Genomic DNA, 22,365 nt, shown 5'->3' on the forward strand with positions numbered 1-22,365 from the left:
TACGAGAAAAATGAAAACATAAGCCTGAATTGTGACTTGATATCCTTTTCCTGCCACGTTTTAACCCACGTTAGGGTTGAGCAAGAGTCTTACCGTAGTGCATCTGTGCCAGGTACTAATTGTGCTTCCCAGTCCTTATATTAGCCTCGTCTACTTGCTGCAAACTGCCTAACGCATCCTCCAAATATATGTACGCCAATTTAGACCTAATTTATTATATCGCTACATATACTAGGCCTAGGCTAAATTTGGGTTTGGTTATGTTCTTTCGCGTGCCTTCAAGATAATTCATAGTGCAAAACGTGAACGTTTGGGGTTCAACAGTTCAGATGTGTACGTGCGACCTATATACGAATATACTGACAAGGTATGTTGAACTGTGCAAAGTAAATTGGTCATATTCTCCAAGATAATATTATTCAGTGGCCAGTTATTAGACTCTTTATAACTATGTGATATACTTAAAGTTATGAAATTGTTGCAGAAATTTTCGTATACATGAATCATTGAATGTATCCTGATAAATTTGTGTACAGTCTCCTATAGCTTATAGTTGTAATAGTCTAATATCAAGTGGTTTTAGCCACAGCAACCACTCATCTCTATGATGAGTTAAATGTGGATCACATAAGTCTGTCACATGGCCAACAAAGATCAGCTTTATATAAGCACTGAGTGACATCGATCACCAAATTCTATGGGAATGATTCTACTGTAATTTATCCTCTATACTGTGGTTATATGATGAAATATTTTAGAATGTATTCATATAAGTAATAATTCAAATTTTAACTTTTCATTTAACATTTAATGGACATAACAAAGGGGGATATTAATAGGGTATTAAAAGTATCAACACAAGACAACACGAAACAATGGGTATAAATTGGATAAGTTTAGATTTATGAAAGACTTGGGTAATTATTGGTTCGGTAACAGGGTTGTTGATTTGTGGAACCAATTACCGCGTAACGTGGTGGAGGTGGGGTCCCTCGATTGTTTCAAGCGTAGGTTGAACATGTATATGAGTGGGATTGGGTGGTTATAAATAGGAGCTGCCTCGTATGGAACAATAGGCGTTCTGGAGTTACCTTTGTTCTTATGTTCTTAACATTTCCACATGATAGTGGACATTAGATTACATAACGGCGGTTAGTCTTGTTTACCAATAACATGATCTGTCTTTGTCACATAAACGTAGACAGCTTATTGTCCATTCACTGCTGAAGAATGGGGTAATTCATTATGTAACGATACAACAATAAACTTATCCAAGCTTTCGTTTATTTGTTCAAGATGAAGATGATGAAGATTAAGCCGCCCAAAAGGTGGCACGGGCATGAATAGCCCGTAAGTGGTGGCCCTTTTGATTTGTTCAAAACATTCTCATAGATAAGTATTGGTGTTGGGTTCAAGGTCTATCACCCTCTAGAGTGTTATTAAAGCTACAGAAGTGTTTATTCACCAACCATCAAGTATATACTTTTATTAATTTTTGTATTTATTTTTTATTTATTTATACAAGAGCTCTTACAGTTTGTAAAGCCACTGGCACGTATAGCGTTTCGGGCAAGTCTTTAATCCTAATTTTCCCCGGAATACGACCCGCCAAATCGTTTAACAGCCATTCACTGTAGGTAAACAGAGGCTACAGTTAAGGATTGGCGCCTAGTCAATCCTCCCCGATCAGGATACGAACCCAGGCTAAAGCGCTCGCGAAGCGCCAGGCGAGTGTTTTACCACTGCGCCACGGGGACTGCATGACATATTTAAAGTAAATTCTCAGCTTATATACACCGAGAAATTAGCCTGATTCTAAATGGTGCGTTTCGTTGAAGATGTCAACATATTCGGAGGCAACGTTATTCTGCAAGAGTAAGAGTAACCCATGGAACCCCCTACCCGCCGAAACCGTAAGTGCCAAGTACAGTGGTACAGCTAAGGGTCATGGTAGTGCAGTTGGGTTCGTTTTCGACTCACAGTTGGGTATCCCGAGCTCGAATCCCAGGCGGGACAGAAATGGTTGGGCGCGCTTCCTATCACCTAATGCCTCTGTTCACAAAGCAGTATATAGGTACTTGGGAGATAATCAACTGTTCCGACATCACAGCCCCGCTCCTGTGCCAGGTAAGTCCACTACGGGCTCACCATAGCCCGTGCTACTTGAAACTTGTTCCGAGTAGCTGAATCTATAACAACATAACATAATCAACTGCTGGTGTGTTGCATCCCGGGGAGGGTCGGTAGTTAGACCTTGGGGAGACCTCGATACTATATAAGGCTAATGCGCAGTTTCACATTGTGTGTAGAAGCTTGAATCATGCAGGTTGGCGTTCAATCCCCGACCGTCCATGTGGTTGGGCACCATTCCTTCCCCCTGTTCCATTCCTAATCCTTATCCTGACCCCTTCCCAGTGCTATATAGTCGTAATGGCTTGACGCTTTCCCCCCGATACTTTCCTTCCCTTCTTCCCCCCCCCCTTTTTTTAATCTCTTGAATTATCCCTAGAGGTACGTTCTACAGCATGACCAGCTGCCCTTACTTATACTCTATCAGTGACAGAGTCAAGAGTGCGCGAACTACGTCGTCCGCTAGCAACAGAGAGTCCTGTGTTCAGTTACCGTGCAGGATAGAGACGGTCGTGCACATTCTCTTTCTCCTGTTGCCTCTGTTTACCTAGCAGTAAATAGGAAACCCGGGAGTTATACAACTGTATTTAGTTACATCCTGGGGAAGATCAGTAGCTGGCTTAGGGAGGATTGACCCCCCCCAACCGACATGATAACATCATTTATTTATTTATATATATACAAAAAGGTACATTGGGATTGTGAGGATACATAGGATAGTAATTGCAATCTTGTAAAGCCACTAGTACACGCAGCGTTTCGGGCAGAAAGGGTTGAAAGGTTCACAACGTATAATTCATCTTCCATACGGTCTGATAAACGTGTTTTTTTGCAATGTAACGTAATATTAATATATAGTGTGGGTTTATGTATAGTTAGGTCTGGGTTAGAATAGGTAACGTGTTTTGACCTTCGGAGTGTTTACACTACAGGCTGAACGAAGCCCGTCTCGAGTCATAGACTCGAACATGGCGCAAGGTGGACTAAAATAAGTCCAGATACTGACTTATTTCAAGTTTTTGTAGCCAGTGTTTGAATTATACGCTGTGAACCTCTCAACCCTATCTTTGATAATAGATTCATGTTTAGTGATGTTTAACAGATGTTCACGATGATGATGGTAGGATATTGATCAGTGTCAATGTATAAATTAAATACAGTAGTTGCGAAGTTTGGGGCATATCATACCATTCGTTGATCTCACTGATGTGACAAGTTCATTATCACTGTAACTTGTGTAACTTTTACGTAATCTAACCATTTCACCATCGCCCGCTGGATGCACGCAGGTGTTTGAGGTGCAGAATAAATAAATCATATGCCCCGTCCCCCTTCCTACCCTCCCACATAATGGACGATGCCCTGACGTGACGAGGGGACGGAGGCATTAGTGTATCGATAACCCGAAGAGCGGTTGAGAGCATCTTGCAAAGCTTTTCTTTTAGCCTGTGGTGAGTGGTACCACCCGTGTGTATGGCATGAATGGAGACCCAGAGCCTGCTACTCCTGGGAGGGGCAACAATACGCTTCTCAGGTGGGGGATTAGGGTCAAATGTGACCCGGCTCAATCAATCAAATGTTGTAGTTGTTGGTGTAACTGTACTAGGGTTGGGTCAAGCCAGCATTGAGAAGTCGGCACCCTGCTTGCTCCCTGCTGTGCCACATTAACACTCCTCGATGGTCATCTACAGATACTACGGCTCTTTGTTTAAGTGTAGTAATACTTAATTTTATTAGATACTATTTTATTTAAGAGGTGTGAGAGGAGCTCCCTCCTCTCGTACCGGTGATCGGTACGTCGGTACATGTTGCTGTACTTGGTTGTCTCCAACCAAGAGACAACCAAGTACAGGGAAATAAATCACCGGTACAACTTCGTTTCCAATAGGATCCGAGACCCTTGGTCCATGGGGAAAAGAATGCAAGGAGGTTTCTTAAGGATCTTGGTTCCAGGCTCTTCGAAACAATAAGAGACCCTAGAGCGGCGAGCTTTCTCTTCCAACGCCTCAGTGTAGCGATCCAGAGGGGGAATGCCCGCCGCATCCTCGGTTCCTGTCCGGCGTTGGAGAAGTTCGAAGAAATCTACAGTCTATAAGAAACAAATTTACCTTTATTTCCTCTTTATGTCCACATTTTATACCCAAGCAGCTGTGTAACTGTGTAACCTTGTATTATAAAGCGTACAACGTAATACAAAAGGGTGGTATATATATATATATATATATATATATATATATATATATATATATATATATATATATATATATATATATATATATATATATATATATATATATATTAGTATATTTTGGTAGCAGTCTTTCCTGTAGACATATATTATTAAATATGACCGAAAAAGTAAGATTAATAATTTTAACACGAATTTTCTCAATCTTTCGTACATTATGCTTCACTGTTGGAGGTAAATCAAAAATCACTTCTCCAAAATTCATTTTTATTTCTAGTCTGACGCGACACGGGCGCGTTTCGTAAAACTTATTACATTTTCAAAGACTTCACAAATACACAACTGATTAGAACTTGCGTTTCCCTGATTTTATATCTACATTTGAGTGAGGTGGGAAGGGTGATGTGGCATTACATTTGAGTGAGGTGGGAAGGATGATGTGGCATTAACACAAGACAGAACACTAGAGGATATTAATAGGGTATTAAAAGTATCAACACAAGACAGAACAGAAACAATGGGTATTGAATAGAAGTGTTTGTAGAAAGCCTATTGGTCCATATTTCTTGATGCTTCTATATTGGAGCGGAGTCTTGAGGTGGGTAGAATATAGTTGTGCAATAATTGGCTGTTGATTGCTGGTGTTGACTTCTTGATGTGTAGTGCCTCGCAAACGTCAAGCCGCCTGCTATCGCTGTATCTATCGATGATTTCTGTGTTGTTTACTAGGATTTCTCTGGCGATGGTTTGGTTATGGGAAGAGATTATATGTTCATTTTTCGCGTGAAGTGAAGTCTTCCAGCCATATATATACTTGTACATATTTTTAAAGGTAATGAGATATGTCTGATGTCGACGTTAAAGAAAAAAACACTTCTTCGCAGTACTGACATATGCCATTCTTGCACGGACAGTGGTTCCACGTTTCCTTAAGTAATTGGATTATGGACCTCCTTAAAGGCCTGATTGTCACCATTTCTCCACAATAGAACATTGTAGAAATATTTGTATTTATCAGAATTAATATAAATCTAAAGATAGGTAATTAGCGCAATAAACAGGTATATAAAGATTAGGTTTACCTGCATGTAGTTAGTGGGGGAAAGAGACGAAGTCAACCCACAAGGATTAAAAGGATTACTATGTAGTGAGCTGGTGAAGGTACCTGCCCTTATCCTCTCATCATGTTTTAGTAATAGATGATGGAGTGAGAAGGTGTATATTGGTGGCGATGGTGCCATAGAGGCGAGACATGCGTACGTGGGTGAGTGCGCTCCCCGGAGCTCACTTGTCGCCTCAACAGTGCCGCACTGCCATGCTGTACTGCTCCTGTCACACGCCGCCCTTCTAAATTTTTTCCTCTTTATTTTTTAACCTTAGTGGCATCTTAGGGACGTAAATTAAGGTGAGTGAAGGGAGGAGAGTGTGAGTAGCGAGTGGTGTGAGTGAGAGGTGAGGGAGTGAGGAGTGAGAGGTGAGAGGAGAGGGAAATATGCCGGCGCGGCCACCCTCTCCCACTCTTATTACAACCCAGTTTCTCTTTTTCGCCTCCACTTTACACGCCTTTCCCTCCCTCTGAGACCCCAAGCAGCCACTCCACGTGGAGCTATAAACGCGGTGGTCGCCCCGGGAGAGCAGTACGCCGCATGGGAATAAAACTCGCCAGAAAGAAATAGTTAATACAAAGACCTTCAGGGGAATCAGCTGTCGGGTGGAGAGTGTTGAGAGAGTTGCCTCATCGGTGGCTGCCAGGTGGTGTTGTCTGGGGCTATTGTTGCCTCTCCTGCCTCCCACCACACACACACGCCGCCCATACCTCGCCCAGCCTGCCCTCGCCACCACCACCTGCCCTCAACCAAGTCTGGCGAGCAATAATACTCGAGGTATTACACCACTTGGTTCTCCTTTGGCCAGGATTTCTTGGGATTACTAAATGACTTGAGATTTTGTTTGTTGTTAGCCACAGGTAAATGAGACAAGGTCCCCTACCTCCCCCTTCCTCTCCTCAGGTGGTGGTGGGTGCCGTGGTGAACACTGTAGGTAAATGTAATCCTGTACTGTAATCACATATGGTTATGGACATCAGTATTTTCCTAGAGCTTAAATGTTTTCTTTTCATATGGTGACATTTTACTTGGGTGTTCTTGGTACTGGAAGGGTTTGGTATTAGTTAACACTGAAGTGACAAATGTCAAAGTGTCGCTGATGACAAACCTGATGACATTGAAGACAGGCCTTTCAGCGCAGTGGTCTATTTTCCTTGGCTTACAAGCGTCGGTCCTCGTGTAGTCGTAATGGCTTGGCACTTCTCCTGGTGGTTCCCTTTCTTTATAAGCATTTTATCTTGGGGTTTATTCCCAGGTGAGAGAGACTGTTTAACACATTACCTTTCACAATGGTGGATGCTGTCATGAGAACTGGGGACGTTTCTGCTGTCTTGATGTGTTTAGCCAATGAAAATAAATTGCCTCTCAGACCAGGCAGTAACCAGACAAGGCTGGCCAAGGAACAGTAGAAAAATTGCCTATGAAATAGTCAACAGGTAATCAACCAGTCAAATAAATGAATAAGTGATACCCAAATTGATGGAGAACGAAAATTCCTTGGCATATATGTAAAATTGAACATAATTGGCACTTATCAAATTATAGGGGAAAAAAGTATCCAGAACTAGTCATAAGTGCATAAAATCCATCACTGTACCTTTCAGCATGGATAACATTAGACCATTCACTCATCAATCCATATGCCTATGGTATCTGTGCCTGGGGATCTATAGCTTAAAACTACAGTACTTTAAAGACACTGTGTAGTGTACACAAAGAAAAAATCCAATTCGATTCCAAATTCTAGCAATTCCATCAGTAACAAACTCCAACCTCAGAGCATGAAAAACCTTTATTTAAATACTTTAAACATACTAAAAATGAAGGTACAACACACATTTTCAAGTGTATTCCATGTCTTCAAAACCCTAACGTGCAGTACAAGTAATGACCTTCAATGCTTCTTAAAGGGTTCCAATATACCAACCACTTGGGCTGAGCGGTAGAGCGACTGTCTTATTTCATGCAGGTCGGTGTTCAATCCTCAACCATCCAAGTGGTTGGGCACCATCCTTTCCCCTGTCCCATGCCAAATCCTTATCCTGATTCCTTCCAAGTGCTACATAGTCGTAATGGCTTGGCACTTCCCCCGATAATTCTCTCCCCCTTCCCTCCGAATACATAAGTACAGTATAATTAACCCATAGACATCATACTCAAAACAAAGGTTTGATATTTCAAAGAAGAAATACCTTGCAATAATGGAAGTCAATCTCAAATGCAATAAAATACAGTATTTTCTTTAACCAATTACAGAATACAAATGATTGCAGTAAATTATATAATTGACACTTGGGTAATACTGTAGTTTGTATTTCTACTAAATCAAGTAGTATAATCCCTAAATAGTTCATATTAATAAGATGAGTTTTGTTAATAAATGTTGTAAATGTACTGTATAGCATTTGGCATTAAACCTATAAAATCTAAAATTTATTCCTTTGCAAAAAGTATCTCTTAAAAATACAATATTATGTTACTGAATTATTATATTCAGTATATAAATTGTCTTGTAGTAGTACTGTATCCCTAAAAGGGTATTAATTAAAACTCGGTTATATTAAGGTATGTATGCCCAAAATTATGTGGCTTCTCCATTTTAAAAAAATAAGTCTATGAAAGTCTATGAAATCATTAATGAAGTTCTCTAATTTTGCATATTATAAATATTAATATTGTTCAACTTTAGTGAACTAAATTAGTTGAAAAATGTTCAGTTTTTATTTTGACATGTATGTGCAGTTTGCATAGAAGTGATCAGCTCATGAAATGACTGCACTAGCTGCCCTGTGTGAGGCAAGGGGTATAGTGAGATTGTACATAGGTTTTTGACAATTTTGTTTTCTAATTGTTATAACTTAGTTTCATTAAGATTGGATTGGCTTGGGTTTGAAAATCTGTTGACAAACCACTTTAGGTATAGAGGTACAGATACAAGTAACATTGTACACTATACAGTTTGCCAACCTAACCCAAGCCGCTCAGAATTGATACTTGCTACTCTAACAAATATACTGTATACAGTTTTATCAGACAGAAAATGAGCTTTGTCAAATAGTCTTGGGTATGATTTGATCATATCTCCACATGTACCCTCGAGATTAAGTTGCTGTTTTAGATTCAGCTACTCACAACAAAAAGTTCAAAGTAGCACGAGCTATGATGAGCCCGTAGTGGACATGTTCTGGGATTAAGGTTCTCCCACTTGGTAGGTGAGACTTGAATGTTACCCCTCACTTTGAATGTGATCTAAATGGATTTACAATTCAGTGATGCCTAGGGGTTTTTAAATTATCTTATGACATAGATTGAAATTATTGATTAATACAGGTACTATCAAATAGAACCTGATTGCCCTGACCACACTATTGTATCCAGTACTCATTACAGCAGCGTGTGATATCTCACTTGTGTGGCTACAATCAAAACAAAGGCGTGTTTAGTTTACGTTTTTAGCTAGAGTACAGAGGCACCTCGACTTGCGACTGCCCCAACTTGCAAATTTTTTGAGTTATGACCCCAATTGCGTCAAAAAATGTGACTTATGACCTTTGCCTCGACTAGCGACTTTGTTGATACACGTATGGGTTGACTGAGCACGTGGTTGCTGGTGGCACGAGTGACTCCGCCTCAGGTTTACCAGAGCCGCCCGCTTAGTGACGATTACGCTTGTAAAGAATTCCATTGCTTTCGTGCTTTTTTCTTTTTTGAACATAAAAGTAATTATTACATATCACGCCATGGGTCATTTACCATTTACTTTTACGTGTCATTTACTTCAGGAGAGGAGTATTTTTAGAGGTCTCTTTTAACTCGAAATAAAATTGTGTTTTTCTTTTGCTTCTTTCATGATAAAATATTTATCCCTTTACTAGTGCAGTATGTCATTCAATGCCTAGAAGAAAATATTGAAATTGTAGAATTATTACTATTTTTATATTCAATGATAGAATAATGACCCAGTTAACTTAATACTTGATCAGGAGTATTCACCATGCATAACATAATTTTAAATACATTAAGGTATCCATAAGTCTTTAGGTGAAAGAGTCCAAACATTGTCATTAATTTTTATTTGGCTTTCTTAGTTTTAATATTAAATGAGTGTTTTTCCATATGTCTATGTAAAAAAGTAAGGAAAAGTTATAATAATTACATTTGAAATTAGCATGGTCATCAAACAACGGATGCATGTAGTGGTGTACCTAGGCATTTTTAAGTGGCTTGAGAATATTGTCTTACATTATAATACTGCATGGAGACATGTCTTTATGAAGGTAAACTCGTCAATTTTTCAGTAATGATAATCTTCTGCCCTTCCCCCCTGCCAAGAGGAATGTCATAACGAAAGGGTTAAACCTGGTAACATATCATTGAAGTAACTGATGCTTGTAAAAGTCTACATATTGACAGTATAACCAAGAGTAAATCACTTTCCTTTTTGAGAGGCCTTGTATTGGCGGCTTCTTGGTGCTAGCTACCTGGATGGCTGCACCTAATTCACTACACACCAGACCCTTGCAAATCATTGTAAGCCACCTGGGGATCAGAGACCAAAACCTGGCGCCCCTCTGAAAAGGTTGCAAGGTGTAGGCGATACTAGCCTAACGAAAAGACCACCAGAAAGTTTTTTGCAAACAAAAAACACGCAAACAGCATGGTAGCTAGTATTAAGAAATAACCAAGGGTCCACCAGAAAAAGGTTTCATTGCATTCATTACTGGTTTTTATGCATTTTCCATTGCTAGTTATATGTATACAGTATTGACAAAAATATGTACAGTAATAGAGAGTTGCCATAAAATCAATCTTCACACAATTTTGTCATTTTATTAGGATGTGCAGGCGAGTCCGGTATATCTGAGCACCCAACATTTCCAGATTCATGGTTAGTAAAAAAGAATTTGTAAAATTTATAATTAATGTTTCAGTTGATAAGTAAAAAAATCTTTAACATTTTCACACTACCATACACATCAAAGATTTCTTAAGAGTAATAGGTTTTTATTGGCAACTATCATTATAAACCAGTGCACAGATTACCGGACATTTTGAGTTTACTGTACAAAAATGTGGTGTGTGTTATACAAATTTTATATTGATTTATTGTTAAGTTTTGTGATAAATTCTTGTATACTATTTTATTAAAAGCTTAGTGAGCACTAAAATAGAAAATTAAATAAAGCACCTAACAAATTGTCAATGTTCAAACCGTATGGCAATTCATCATATTAGATAAAATTTTAGGGAAAATGAACGTTTTTCATTTTGTGTTAAAAATGTGTTACGTACATAGTTTGGCAAATTTTAAGTGTTTTAAGGTCTTGTGTAGAGTGAATGCCCAGGATTATCTTGAGTTCCAGTTGCACTCTGCCTACCTGTCTCTGTGACTAATAGGCCAGTAATTAGTGTACTGTATGTAGTAATAATTAAGAATGTCATGTTTTGTGTATCATTATGCTCGTTTTATGTTAAGAGTAGAACATATAAAATAACCAATACTCTGTGTATTGGTTAATTGCCCAATTATAATTACAGAGATGTTGTCCTGTAGTTACACTCATGGTGTCTCGCCTTCTCAGTACTTTGTCTAATGACACTTTGAAACTACAGTACTGTACTACTGTACTGACTGTTTTGCCATCCACTACCTTCCAACAGGCTACCACTCTGTTTACATAAAGCGCTCCCCCCCCCCCCCTCCCCAACCCCTCGTTTTCCCTTCCTGTTTCCTTAGCTTGAATTTATGACCTTGTTTTTTAAATTGCAGGCTTCAAGTTTCCTGTTACAATTTTCTATGTTGTGTAATAATCACCACAGTTGACAAATATTCTAGCTTAAGTACATGTTGCAATACTGTAATGTATGTATTTTTATTGCTGCTGTGATTTTTATTGATTTTTAGTCTATACTTCACCTATTACTGTACACTAAATGACATTAATCCTAAGTGTAGGCTGAGCCATGCTGTTATACATTTACAAAACTAGTTTATACCTGTCCTCTTAATTTTCTGTCCTTTTAATTTTTACCTGTCCTTTTAAATTACCTGAATTTTTAATTTCCATTTTTGAAGCACATATAAAGATTACTTGTAAATATAATTACAGTATGTACTGTATTTTAAATTGAGATAGTTAATTCTCATAACTATCGATACATAGTTTATTGCATACTGCATTGAAAAAAATTAATTTTTTAGTGATACCTTTTACACATTTTCAAAGTGGTGGAAATTTCAAGTGGTTATGAGATTTTTCTGATTAGTTGAGCCAGTTGACATTCATGCCTGGCATTTATATCGGTGAAGGTGCTTGTGTTTATTTCATAGGCTTAATGGGATGGATAGCACTCTTAACAACTTGCCTCACTGAACATGGTCAGTGCACTTGGAAACTTTGTATAAAAGTGCTTACTCGAGGACCTTGGAATCAGTGTAATTCAATAATATTCAGTTAGTAGGCTATGTATACAGTATAGTGTAATGAATACAGGTATAGTGCTGTGTGTACACATGATGAACTCATTTTCATATCACATTGCCCCTCTGCAGTTCAGTTTTAGATGGAAATTTGTTAGTGTTTGTGGTGAAATCTGGATTGACTACTGTCATTTCCAGCATATTGTATAACTTCTTGCTTTTCTTGTGTAGGTAGTAATATTTACTGTAAATGTAATTTTAAAGTTTAAGAAAGCTTCACAGAACTCCAAAGTACATTGCCTGTAGTAAAAATGGTACAAATAGTACTACACAGTGTGATAATTTCTATGGGTGGTCCAGTGCTACCCACGTGACATTCATCTATGCTAGAGGTGTGTACTCATGGATTATGCCCTCTTGGATATTTAACTACATATATACACCAGTAGAAAGAGGACATGCTAGTAGACATAGTCTAGTTAGAACAGCACGGAGGAAGTACTGTAGTAGTATTGTAACATATAAAGTCTATATTGATGATATGGATTGATGGTTGGAGTGATGATTTTGACAGATTAGTTTGGTTTTGACATTTCAACCCTTTGACAAAAAATAATGATAGGAAAAATGGTTCTGGTGCCAATGATTGAGGGAAATTCTTGGGCTCAGATTTGAAAAAAATTGGCTAATGCTGCCAAAGGGTTACAATGAGAAGGGCAGACTCGTATGTATGGTTGCAACAGATGTTTTGGTATTAATATGGTAAATCAGTAGTTAAAGCATTGGACGTAGTAACCTGACTAAGTATGTGGTATTATGAGACGAATAGGAATGAAAATTGCAATGGAGAAATGTTGATTGTTAATGTAAATAAATTGAGAGTGAGGAGAGCTTACTGAAATGTTTGGAATGTTGAATGAAAGGGTGATTTGTGAAGTTTGTATTAAAATGATGATAGAGGAAGAAGGGTGGGAAGATGACAGGCAGAGTTAGTGTATGTGGAGGAATTATCGAGTGGGAACAATGTACAGAATATTACAAGGCTGGGTAGAAGTTTGTAAGAAGAGTGTGAATGTATCTGTATATTCTGTACGTTACTATATGGGAAACTTCATGAAAACTGTACATAGTCTTATTTGAAGGGATGTGACACTGCTGTGGGTAACTACTGCTGTATGAAGGTGTTTCTATTCTATTCTGCAACATTGTGTGGATGAGTGATGTTATTAAAATATTTAATAGTTAACCTTTTGCTGTGTTCACTTTCATCCAGGCTGGTTTCCCCCAAAATGTGGGAAATGGTGTATTGATAATGTATGTAATGTATTCATACAAGGAAATAACTGACCAGGGTGAGAATTTACAACTGTTTACTCTTGAATGAGTTCCTGATGAGTGGGAGCTTCCCCAGTGCAATCCCTGTCCCTCACACCGATCATCAACATTAACATGTTGGCCTACTGTAAAAAAAAATCAGACTCACAAGTACCGATTTAAACACCTTAATGAACTTTGAATCAAACTGGCATATTCAATCAGTTGTTAGCAAATAATAAAGAACATTATAAGAACTTTTGGTGCAGATTAATAAAAAGGGTAGAGTACCTGGCTTCATGTAAACAGCATAAATCCATCCCATCAATCTCTTCTGTACCATTGTTGGATAAAAAGCATTGAAAGTGTTCACAAGTTTAAGGGAAGAAAAAGGGAAAATAATAATAATAATAATAATAATAATAATAAGCTAACCCATGTGTAAATGCATTGGTGTGGCTGTGTACTAGAAAGTCAAAAACAGTTTGCAAGAAGGAAACACACAAATTACAAACTTGTGGATGTTATCTTACCTTGTAGAGATACAGTACTGTACTGTATTGTACTAAGTTCTCTTTGATACTGAGAGAAGAAGATACAGTGGTGCAAAAATTTCAATGCCCCTAATATGTGTTAACACATTTATATTTTGCAGATACTATATAGAAAAGCTCATGAGTGATGAACTGTATTTGGATGATTTAAAATTATTAAGATTTTGGCAAATTTGTATGAATTATAATTGTAATTTTGAAGGTGAAGAAAAGACCCAATACTTGCCGTCATTTATCAAGGTGCTCTAACCAATGTGTTGGTTACAGCACCTTGATAAAGGATGTACGTTCATCCAAAATTTGTTTAATAAAACACTTGCACAAGTACAGTACTAGGTATTTTCTTCACCCTCATTCAAACACTAGTGTATTGTAGTAAGCTGCTTCATTGTAATTATCTTTGCAGAGTCCATAAGTGCAATTTGGTGGGTCAGGAAGCACAAGCCAGAACAACATTATGGCGTCCCAGGGTTACAGCTCGGACGAGTCCAGTGCGGATCGTAATGTTGAGATCTGGAAAATAAAGAAACTAATCAAGAGCTTGGAAATGGCCAGAGGGTAAGTAACTAGGCTGTAACCTTTCACTGGAGCCCATGGGGGTATTAGCACATTGGGAGAGTTCCATAATTTAAGATTTGGAGTTCCCTCTAAGATTTTCATTCAGTGGCTGATTTTCACAATAATTGAGGCCTTATTGCTGTAGGGGATGTTGCTTGCATCTAGCCACTTATTATAGATAACTTGTTTAAATTATACTGTTTTTAAAAGTACAAATAATGCAAAGAGAAAAAAACCTGCAGCTAGATCGGTTCTTGTCTTGAGTATTGGGGTGGTTGGTTTAGGGGATTTCTGGTTGTTTCCCTGATAAACTCAGCCCTCACTGTGTTCATATATTTAGGGTTTTGTCTTAAAAATGCAAATAGAATTATTATGGAAGTGATTTTCAGAAATTCAGAGATTCCGTCAAACGCCATTTATGAATGAAGAGCAGTTTATACGACTACAACTTGCCCTTTAAAATAATAAGTCAATAATATTTTTTCTATTTTATGAAAGTCATCTGATTTACTTACTATTTTGTACTGTATAGTTAATTTTTTTTTTTAGTTCCAAATAATTCATTTGCTAAATATTCATTCTAAAGATAAATGCATATACTGGTAATTTTGTTGAGCTTCAGAGGCAATTGTTGATAATAACTCTCTCAAATCTGTGTTGATTAATAGTAGTAACGGATAAGATTATTTCCTAAAAAAAACTGGTATTTGAAGTTTTTGCTTTAGTAGTATATAGTAAACCTAAGGTACACAAGTGATGCAGGTTAAGATTTTATTATTATTTTCCCTTAGGGCCTAATTATTTATAATTTGTGCTGTGCTTCTTAATACTTTAATTTCATAGTACAGTATTTGCCCTATAGTGATACTGAAACACTTTTCATTTATGGAGATGTAAACGTTTGTGCGTGTTTTAAAATTTAATTATCAAACCTTAGCTATTGCATACATTTTTCTCTTTCCTGTATATAAGTTTTCTTTTTCAGAAATGGCACCTCAATGATTTCACTTATCATTCCTCCTAAGGATCAAATTGCTAGAGTTAGTAAAATGTTGGCAGATGAGTTTGGTACAGCATCTAACATCAAATCCAGAGTAAACAGATTATCTGTTTTGTCGGCCATCACATCGGTACAACAACGGCTCAAACTCTATACTAAAGGTGTGCTTACTCTTCTGTTTTCACTGTAATGATGCAGTTAATGTTCTTATCAGCTGATTTACATATACATAATAGAGGCATCTAACATTTTAGTCCACATACAGGTACTGATACTTAAAATAATTTGTCTAGCTTTAATACTTGTGTATTCAATTTTGATTTCATCTTGTTCTTAAATATTTTAGAGCAGTGATTCCCAACCTTTTTGGACTCGTGGCTCCATTTATTAATACTCAAAAAGCCCTGCAATTCCTGCCATATTTTCATAATTGAAAACGGCTGCCTAATCGGGATACTGTACTTGCCTCTTGCTAATTCTCGATGAATCAGATATACTAGTACTGTACTCAGAATTTAGGTTCAGAGACCCACCAGAAAGTACTTTGGGATTTCACTCTCCCCATCCTCCCTCCATTCCTGCCCTTTGGTGGTTGCAAAAATGTTGGGAACCACTGTATTAGAGTATTTTAGAAAATAGTGTACTTACTTTTTCTCTAATTTGAGTATACCTCCTCATATTGGCCTCAAAGTTTAAACTTGTACAGGATCATAAAAGTGAGCTTCCCATTAACATTGGGCAGTGAGAGGGAGAGGAGCAGAAGGGAGAGAAAGATGAGGAGGAACAGGAGGAATGTAGGAACGGGGGGCAGCAGCAACAGGAGGAAGGGGGAAAGATAGATAGATAGATAGTAGTATACTTGATTAAAAATAAATAGTAGTTGATTTGGTTACTCGAGTTGCCACCACCACCATGCTGAAAAATTTTGAACAAATAAGAGTAGACATAGCCATATAAATTTTAAAGATTTTAGAATTTCTTACCATGTTATTAGAAATTTGAGCAAAGTAGCTTTAAATTAAATATTGTGTAGAGAACTTCATTAGATCTGTAATTCCTGTGCTCCAATTTTATCTTCATCCTCACGAGAGTTTCTTGAAAATACACAAGGAACCAAGCTTTTATATATTCAGGCGCATATGATGCAAATTCCAACAGTGTGTTTGACCAAGAATTCAAAAACAAAATGCCTGAATTTAGAAAGTTAGAAGTAAACCCCTCTGAAGTTTAATCTAGGTATGCACACATTTTTAAGTGTTTTTATAATTGTTAATATTTGGCTGATAATGCTCTTTTTGTCTAAAATTTTTATTGCTAGATTTTGCGGCTTTTCATTTTGGATGGTAAAAAATAAATTTTACACAATGAAATTGCTTTTGTTACATAATGAAAATGCTGTATATCCTCAGTTTTTAAGTCATTATCTAAATGCACACATGAAAAATTCCCATTTATAGTTTAAAGTGCAGACAGCCTTCAGGGGGATTCAAGTGGAGGTATGATATTAGGCCTACCTTAGGTGCCATGTGCACATGGATCCATCATAAACTGCCGGAAGCCTAATTAGGTAGTTAGCTAGCTTACTACATAGAAATTTACATGATTATAGAACAGATTTTCATTGGGATTTCCTCAAAGTATTTCATGTAATGATTATTGTAATGTTATTTGGGTTCTAAGCTAAATATTTAAATAACACTTGTATAAACATTTACATGTGCAAATTTTGGTATCTGTGTGCTAATTTTCTGTCTACATTTTAGTTCCGCCCAATGGACTAGTTATCTACTGTGGTACCATCGTTACAGAAGAAGGAAAAGAAAAGAAAGTCAACATTGATTTTGAACCATTTAAACCAATCAACACATCACTCTACCTTTGCGACAATAAGGTGAGTTAATGTTGGTTGTCACTTGACATTACCTACACTCCTTGATCAGAGTACGTAGTGACGTTGATCTTCAGAAATACGAAGATAATATTTTGCATGTAAGCCCTTACGGATGAAGGAGTGTCTCCAAATAGTCTATACTTAGTTCGGTGCTTTACATCATTGATTAGGGTTCTTGCATAAATGATTAGAAAGTTAAAGTAGAGGCAAGACTTAAAGGTACTTGAGGATATTGATTGCAGTAGATGTTAAATTGGTTAGAAAATTAATCTGGGTCATGTGTAGCCATTTCTTGAGAGGGTTTTAGAGAATTAGACATAGGCCTGTCATGAATTATATTAATGTGTGCAGGCTAATGATATGTGAAATTGAGATTTAAAGCTGTTGTACATTTAATCTACTATGTAATGGGTAAGAATGTGCATGTAAAATAGGAACATTACAATTTTTTTTTATTCCATAGTTTTGTACTACAGTAAGTTTCTTTAATTTCAGTTTCACACAGAGGCGCTTTCGGCGTTGTTGGCAGATGACAACAAATTTGGTTTCATTGTGATGGATGGTAATGGTGCGCTATTTGGCACACTGCAGGGAAACACGCGAGAAGTATTACACAAGTTCACGGTTGACCTTCCGAAGAAACATGGTTAGTGTTGTGTATCACAGTACAGTACTGTAGCAGTAAGTTTTTGCACTGTCATTCTTTTGTATAGAGCAACATCATTCATCTCTGTGTCAATAGTGTGTGTTTATGATGATAAAATTCTTTAATTTGTGGGCCTATTGATCATACATTTATAGAAACGACAAGCAACATCTTGACTTTTTAAAGTTGAGTAAAATTATTAATTACCTACATACATACTGTACATTATAATCTTTTACATTTTATTAATATTACATTTCTACCATCCATCTGTTTATCCTTCTGAGTTACATAATTTTGATTTGTCAGCTTTGTAACTTCTAAAGCGATTTATATCCTTTTTTCCTAAATAGAAATGTGGCAATTTTTTAAATAAAAGTATAAATACGGTATTTAATGGTTGATCAACTAGCTAAGCTGAATTGAGGACCATGCAAAGCCCTAATCAAATGGTTTCTTCATCTTGCACAATAAAATAAAAATTATAGGGGATTTACTATGAGAAGAGGTTGTCCAGGTATCTTTAGATAATTTTTGCAAATGAGAAGAAAATGCCACAGAAGAGCTCAGAAAACTCATTGGCATTAGTCCCTATAAGGAGTCCAAGGAATTTCCAAGAAAAAGGTGGTGTGAGCTCGGTGGTTTTGTTCTTGTTTATGTACGGTTACTATACAGTGTAGTATACATGACTTACGTGTAGGGCAAAAAATAAATCCAGACGAGTCTCTAGATGATGATCTGGATGGGCTTTTAAAGTGGATGAAAGATTGGCACATGCAGTTTAATTCCTCCCCGAAAAATAAAGGGTTCTGAGCTTGGTAATAATTTGCCAAATATCAGTTGAACTGTTAAAATTGCAAAGTCTGAATTTATGAGAGAGAGATGGAAGTTGTAATTACTAGGCAACCTAAGCCAAATTTTTTTTATTAATCAATGGTGTTGTAGTTCCATAATACAAAATATAAAGTAATGCCACAAATACTTGTCTGTCTTCTCAGGTCGTGGTGGTCAATCTGCTTTGCGTTTTGCTCGCTTGCGAATGGAGAAGCGTCATAATTATGTTCGAAAGGTAGGCTTTACTTCTTAACGAAATTAATTGTATGAAGCATGTCATTACTTTTTACACAATTTTCTGATAATTCTATATATCAAGAATTAATATTAATAAACTACAATTGTTTTATGATATAAGGACAAGCTTCCTATGAAGACATTAACCATGGAAATATATCTAATGTATTTAGACATTTACCTCCTTTTCAGGAAAGGAAGTGTTTTAGTATTTTTGTTTAATTATGATTGAATAATTAATATTGTTTATTTAACTAGTTTGTCTTTACAGGTAGCAGAGACAGCAGTGCAACTATTTATCTCCAACGACAAACCCAACATTGCAGGTTTGGTTTTAGCGGGGTCTGCCGATTTTAAGACGGAACTCTCCCAATCAGATATGTTTGACCCTGTAAGTTAGTGCAATTTTAAAGAAACCTTTCAAATTCATTTGTGATTTGGTGAATGGAGCATCGCCTATGCAGTACTTGTATGTGTGGAGGCAAAACATTAAAATATTTAACTTCACTTATGGTAATTCATATGGGCCCCTATGGTTTTTGCTGTAATTCATTCATTTAAACTATTCCTTTGTGTAGTTTTGGAGGATATTGAGACTATCTGGAGCATTGGTGTTCAGAGTGTCTGATTTAGTGAAAAGCAATTTTGTCCAATTTTAGAACAAATTTTTATAAGGAATAATGAGACATATATTTGAAAGCATTTTAGCACCTGCCATATGAATACCTGTTAAACTCTTCGGGAATCTTCATTTTCTGTGAGGAAAATTTCATAAGAGTTGTATAACTTGTAAATTACTGTTGAATTTCTTCTTTTATAATAACCTTGGCTATTCTGACTTTTGTCGTTCTGCCACCGTTCTACTGCTTCTGTGCACTTTCTGAAAACATTTTTTCTCATGTCTGTTAAAATACATACAAAATTGCTGCCAATATTTCTGCAAAAATTAAATTGGGCTGAAACTGTCTCTTGTTGATTTTGCTTAACCATATTTTTGCATATGCTGTGGGCATTCTCTAGCATGCATTTGTCCAGGTAAATGATTTTCCACCAAGCCTTCAGAGGTACCTATGTTGTAGTGAGAGTCGATGTCCCTTCAGGTAGTCATGCCATGGAATACTTTGTCGTGAATGTGTGCTGCTTGCAAGATACTGTGTGTTCATTTTCCATGCAAATCTTAAAATTATATCATGTGTTGCAACCCATTATTTGAATTGCTAATTGTTGCCCTGGCAGTGAATTGTGTGCATGCACATTACTGATTCCTTGTACAGTATTTGACACGTGTGTAAAGGTGGCGATTTGCACATTTGTTTGTACAGTAGTTCTAATAAACAAGTAGTAATTACCAGTGGCTGAGTGAGTCAAGATTGTCAGTGCCTCCAACCACTGCATAGTGTAATTTCTAGTCCCCCTTATGATTTCATATAGTCGGGTAGTTCTAATAGAGAAATGAAGGACATTCTTTCCATGATCACCCATTGCCATATTGTATTTTCAATTGTATAGTTTTTTCTGGTGAGTTGAGCATAAATATTACAGCTTCTTGATATAAATAAGAATACCAGAGCCTTCATATTCGATTGTGGCTCCTTGCATGCGAGCTGTCTACACTGAGTAGCTGTGACCTTTGTGGCACAGCTCTTTAGCTGTGCTAAAGAACACAACTTTCCCGGAGCTGAGCTCACGACAACTGGATTACACTTGGTCTCTCTATTACTTGAGTAGATTGTGATACAACATCTTGCAGAAGCTGTTTGAACCAGGCTTGACCATATCTGATATCGACAGCATCTTGCAAGGGCTATTCAAAATAAGCTCAAGCACCTGCAAATCCGTTGAAAACAAATTTTTTATTTTTTAAAATGATTGTTATAGTTGTCCGAGTGCTATTTAATTTTGGCATTAACAACTATTGCTTAGCAATTCTGAATGTTTGATGCAAAGAAATGTAATAGAGGTAGCATTGCAGCACATACAGTATTTAAATAAAATAATTATAAATTAACTGGGTAACCAGTTTTTGTAACTTTTAGCGGGAGCGGGGTAGAGGTAGTTATGCTAAATTTCAATTCTCTTTTCCCCAGAGGTTACAAGGAAAAGTAATAAAGCTTGTTGATGTGTCGTATGGAGGTGAGAATGGCTTCAATCAGGCGATTGAGCTAGCGGCAGAATCTCTTGCTAATGTCAAGTTCATTCAAGAGAAAAAGCTCATTGGTAAATATTATTTCTGAGATTCATTGGTATACTTCATTTAATACTTGGTATATATTTTGCCATTTCCAATTTTTTTTAACTAAAAAATCATATTTGCATGAGCAATTAAATGTTATTGCCAATGAACACATAACTTAAATAGGTTTATGTATTCTGATCTGCAGTAAAATATTAATTCAACTTTTCTTGTTTAATAAGTGTATGTATTCTGAAATACATATTTTGTAAGTATAATTTAGATATGTTTAATCCAAAGAATATTTTGGATGAAAGTGGGAGAAAAAGAGGAATATTAAGCCTAATCTAACCTATGTAACTCTTGAAATCATTGTGTTGGAAAATTTTTCTTTTTTACCTAATTTTAGGCTAGTTAACCATTACATTTCCTGTTGGTAGACAATGCTCTTAAGTATTTATTGGTTTGCTGGTACCCTTATAATTCTCATGGTTATGCTTCCATGGGTGACTTGGGGCAGTTAAGATGGTTCCTGACAGACACTTGCTAATTAGTTAAATGTCTTTCTTTGTGCAGCAAAGTACTTTGAAGAGATTAGCCAAGATACTGGCAAGTATTGCTTCGGTGTTGTGGATACGCTGAAAGCCCTCGAGTGTGGAGCTGTTGAGATTCTTATCTGCTGGGAAAACCTCGATCTTGTCAGGTCAGTTATAATTTCAGTGTGAATCTTCGTTTGTGTTGAGTGATAATACCCACAAGTGGAGGAGAAATTTTTAATATGTCTATTAATTATTTTGCATTTCTTAATATATGAAACTTTTTTTTTGTTAAGTGGAGAGTATACACTTGCCCTGTTTACACCCAAAAGTAACCCTCTTCAATATTCAAGTTGAACTGTAATTGGGTGTTGATTTTTTGTAAGTGTTAATATACCATTGCTGTTGTCTGTTTAAGCCTTTATAAACATCTTGGGGGATGGGGGGAGGGAATGTTAAATGAACAGCAACAAGAAAAAGTTAATATTTATTTGGAGACATTAAGTACCTTTTAATTTTAGGGTAAGAGAAAAGGCAAGCAAAAGTGGGCAGACAAAGCAAGGATGATTTAAACTGAGTACCGGTAATTTATGGGCACTGAAGTGAACGAGGGTAAATGGAAGTAATTTAATGAGGGAGGGAATTATCAGGAGAAAGTACCAAGCCATTGACTAGCACTGGGAAGTGGTCAGGATAAGGAGTTGAGTGGTGCCTAACCACTTGGACGGTTGGAGATTGAACGCCGACCTGCATGAAGCGAGACTGTTGCTCCAGCCG

The 22,365-nt window shown here is 36.9% G+C and overlaps 1 protein-coding gene across 11 annotated transcripts in view; it reads left to right on the plus strand.

Moving 5' to 3' along the window:
* Positions 1–72: 72 nt before the first annotated feature.
* Positions 73–22,365, plus strand: part of eRF1 (eukaryotic release factor 1) — a 33,097-nt gene continuing 10,804 nt past the window's right edge. For 2 of the 11 annotated variants that reach the window (XM_069325737.1, XM_069325716.1), the window contains exons 1-10: positions 5,584–5,723; positions 10,261–10,312; positions 14,120–14,271; positions 15,257–15,432; positions 17,035–17,162; positions 17,658–17,808; positions 18,807–18,877; positions 19,151–19,270; positions 20,967–21,096; positions 21,629–21,755. In XM_069325737.1, the coding sequence (XP_069181838.1) occupies positions 14,171–14,271; positions 15,257–15,432; positions 17,035–17,162; positions 17,658–17,808; positions 18,807–18,877; positions 19,151–19,270; positions 20,967–21,096; positions 21,629–21,755 (1,004 nt within the window). In that variant the 5' untranslated portion in view covers positions 5,584–5,723; positions 10,261–10,312; positions 14,120–14,170. Of the gene's footprint in view, positions 368–5,581; positions 5,724–6,027; positions 6,202–9,727; positions 9,787–10,260; positions 10,313–14,119; positions 14,272–15,256; positions 15,433–17,034; positions 17,163–17,657; positions 17,809–18,806; positions 18,878–19,150; positions 19,271–20,966; positions 21,097–21,628; positions 21,756–22,365 lie in introns of those variants that run through there. The other 9 variants (XM_069325711.1, XM_045748851.2, XM_069325742.1 and 6 more) reach the window with 8 other exon arrangements.

The sequence above is a fragment of the Procambarus clarkii genome, chromosome 2 (assembly GCF_040958095.1).
Source record: "Procambarus clarkii isolate CNS0578487 chromosome 2, FALCON_Pclarkii_2.0, whole genome shotgun sequence".
Taxonomy (NCBI): domain Eukaryota; kingdom Metazoa; phylum Arthropoda; class Malacostraca; order Decapoda; family Cambaridae; genus Procambarus; species Procambarus clarkii.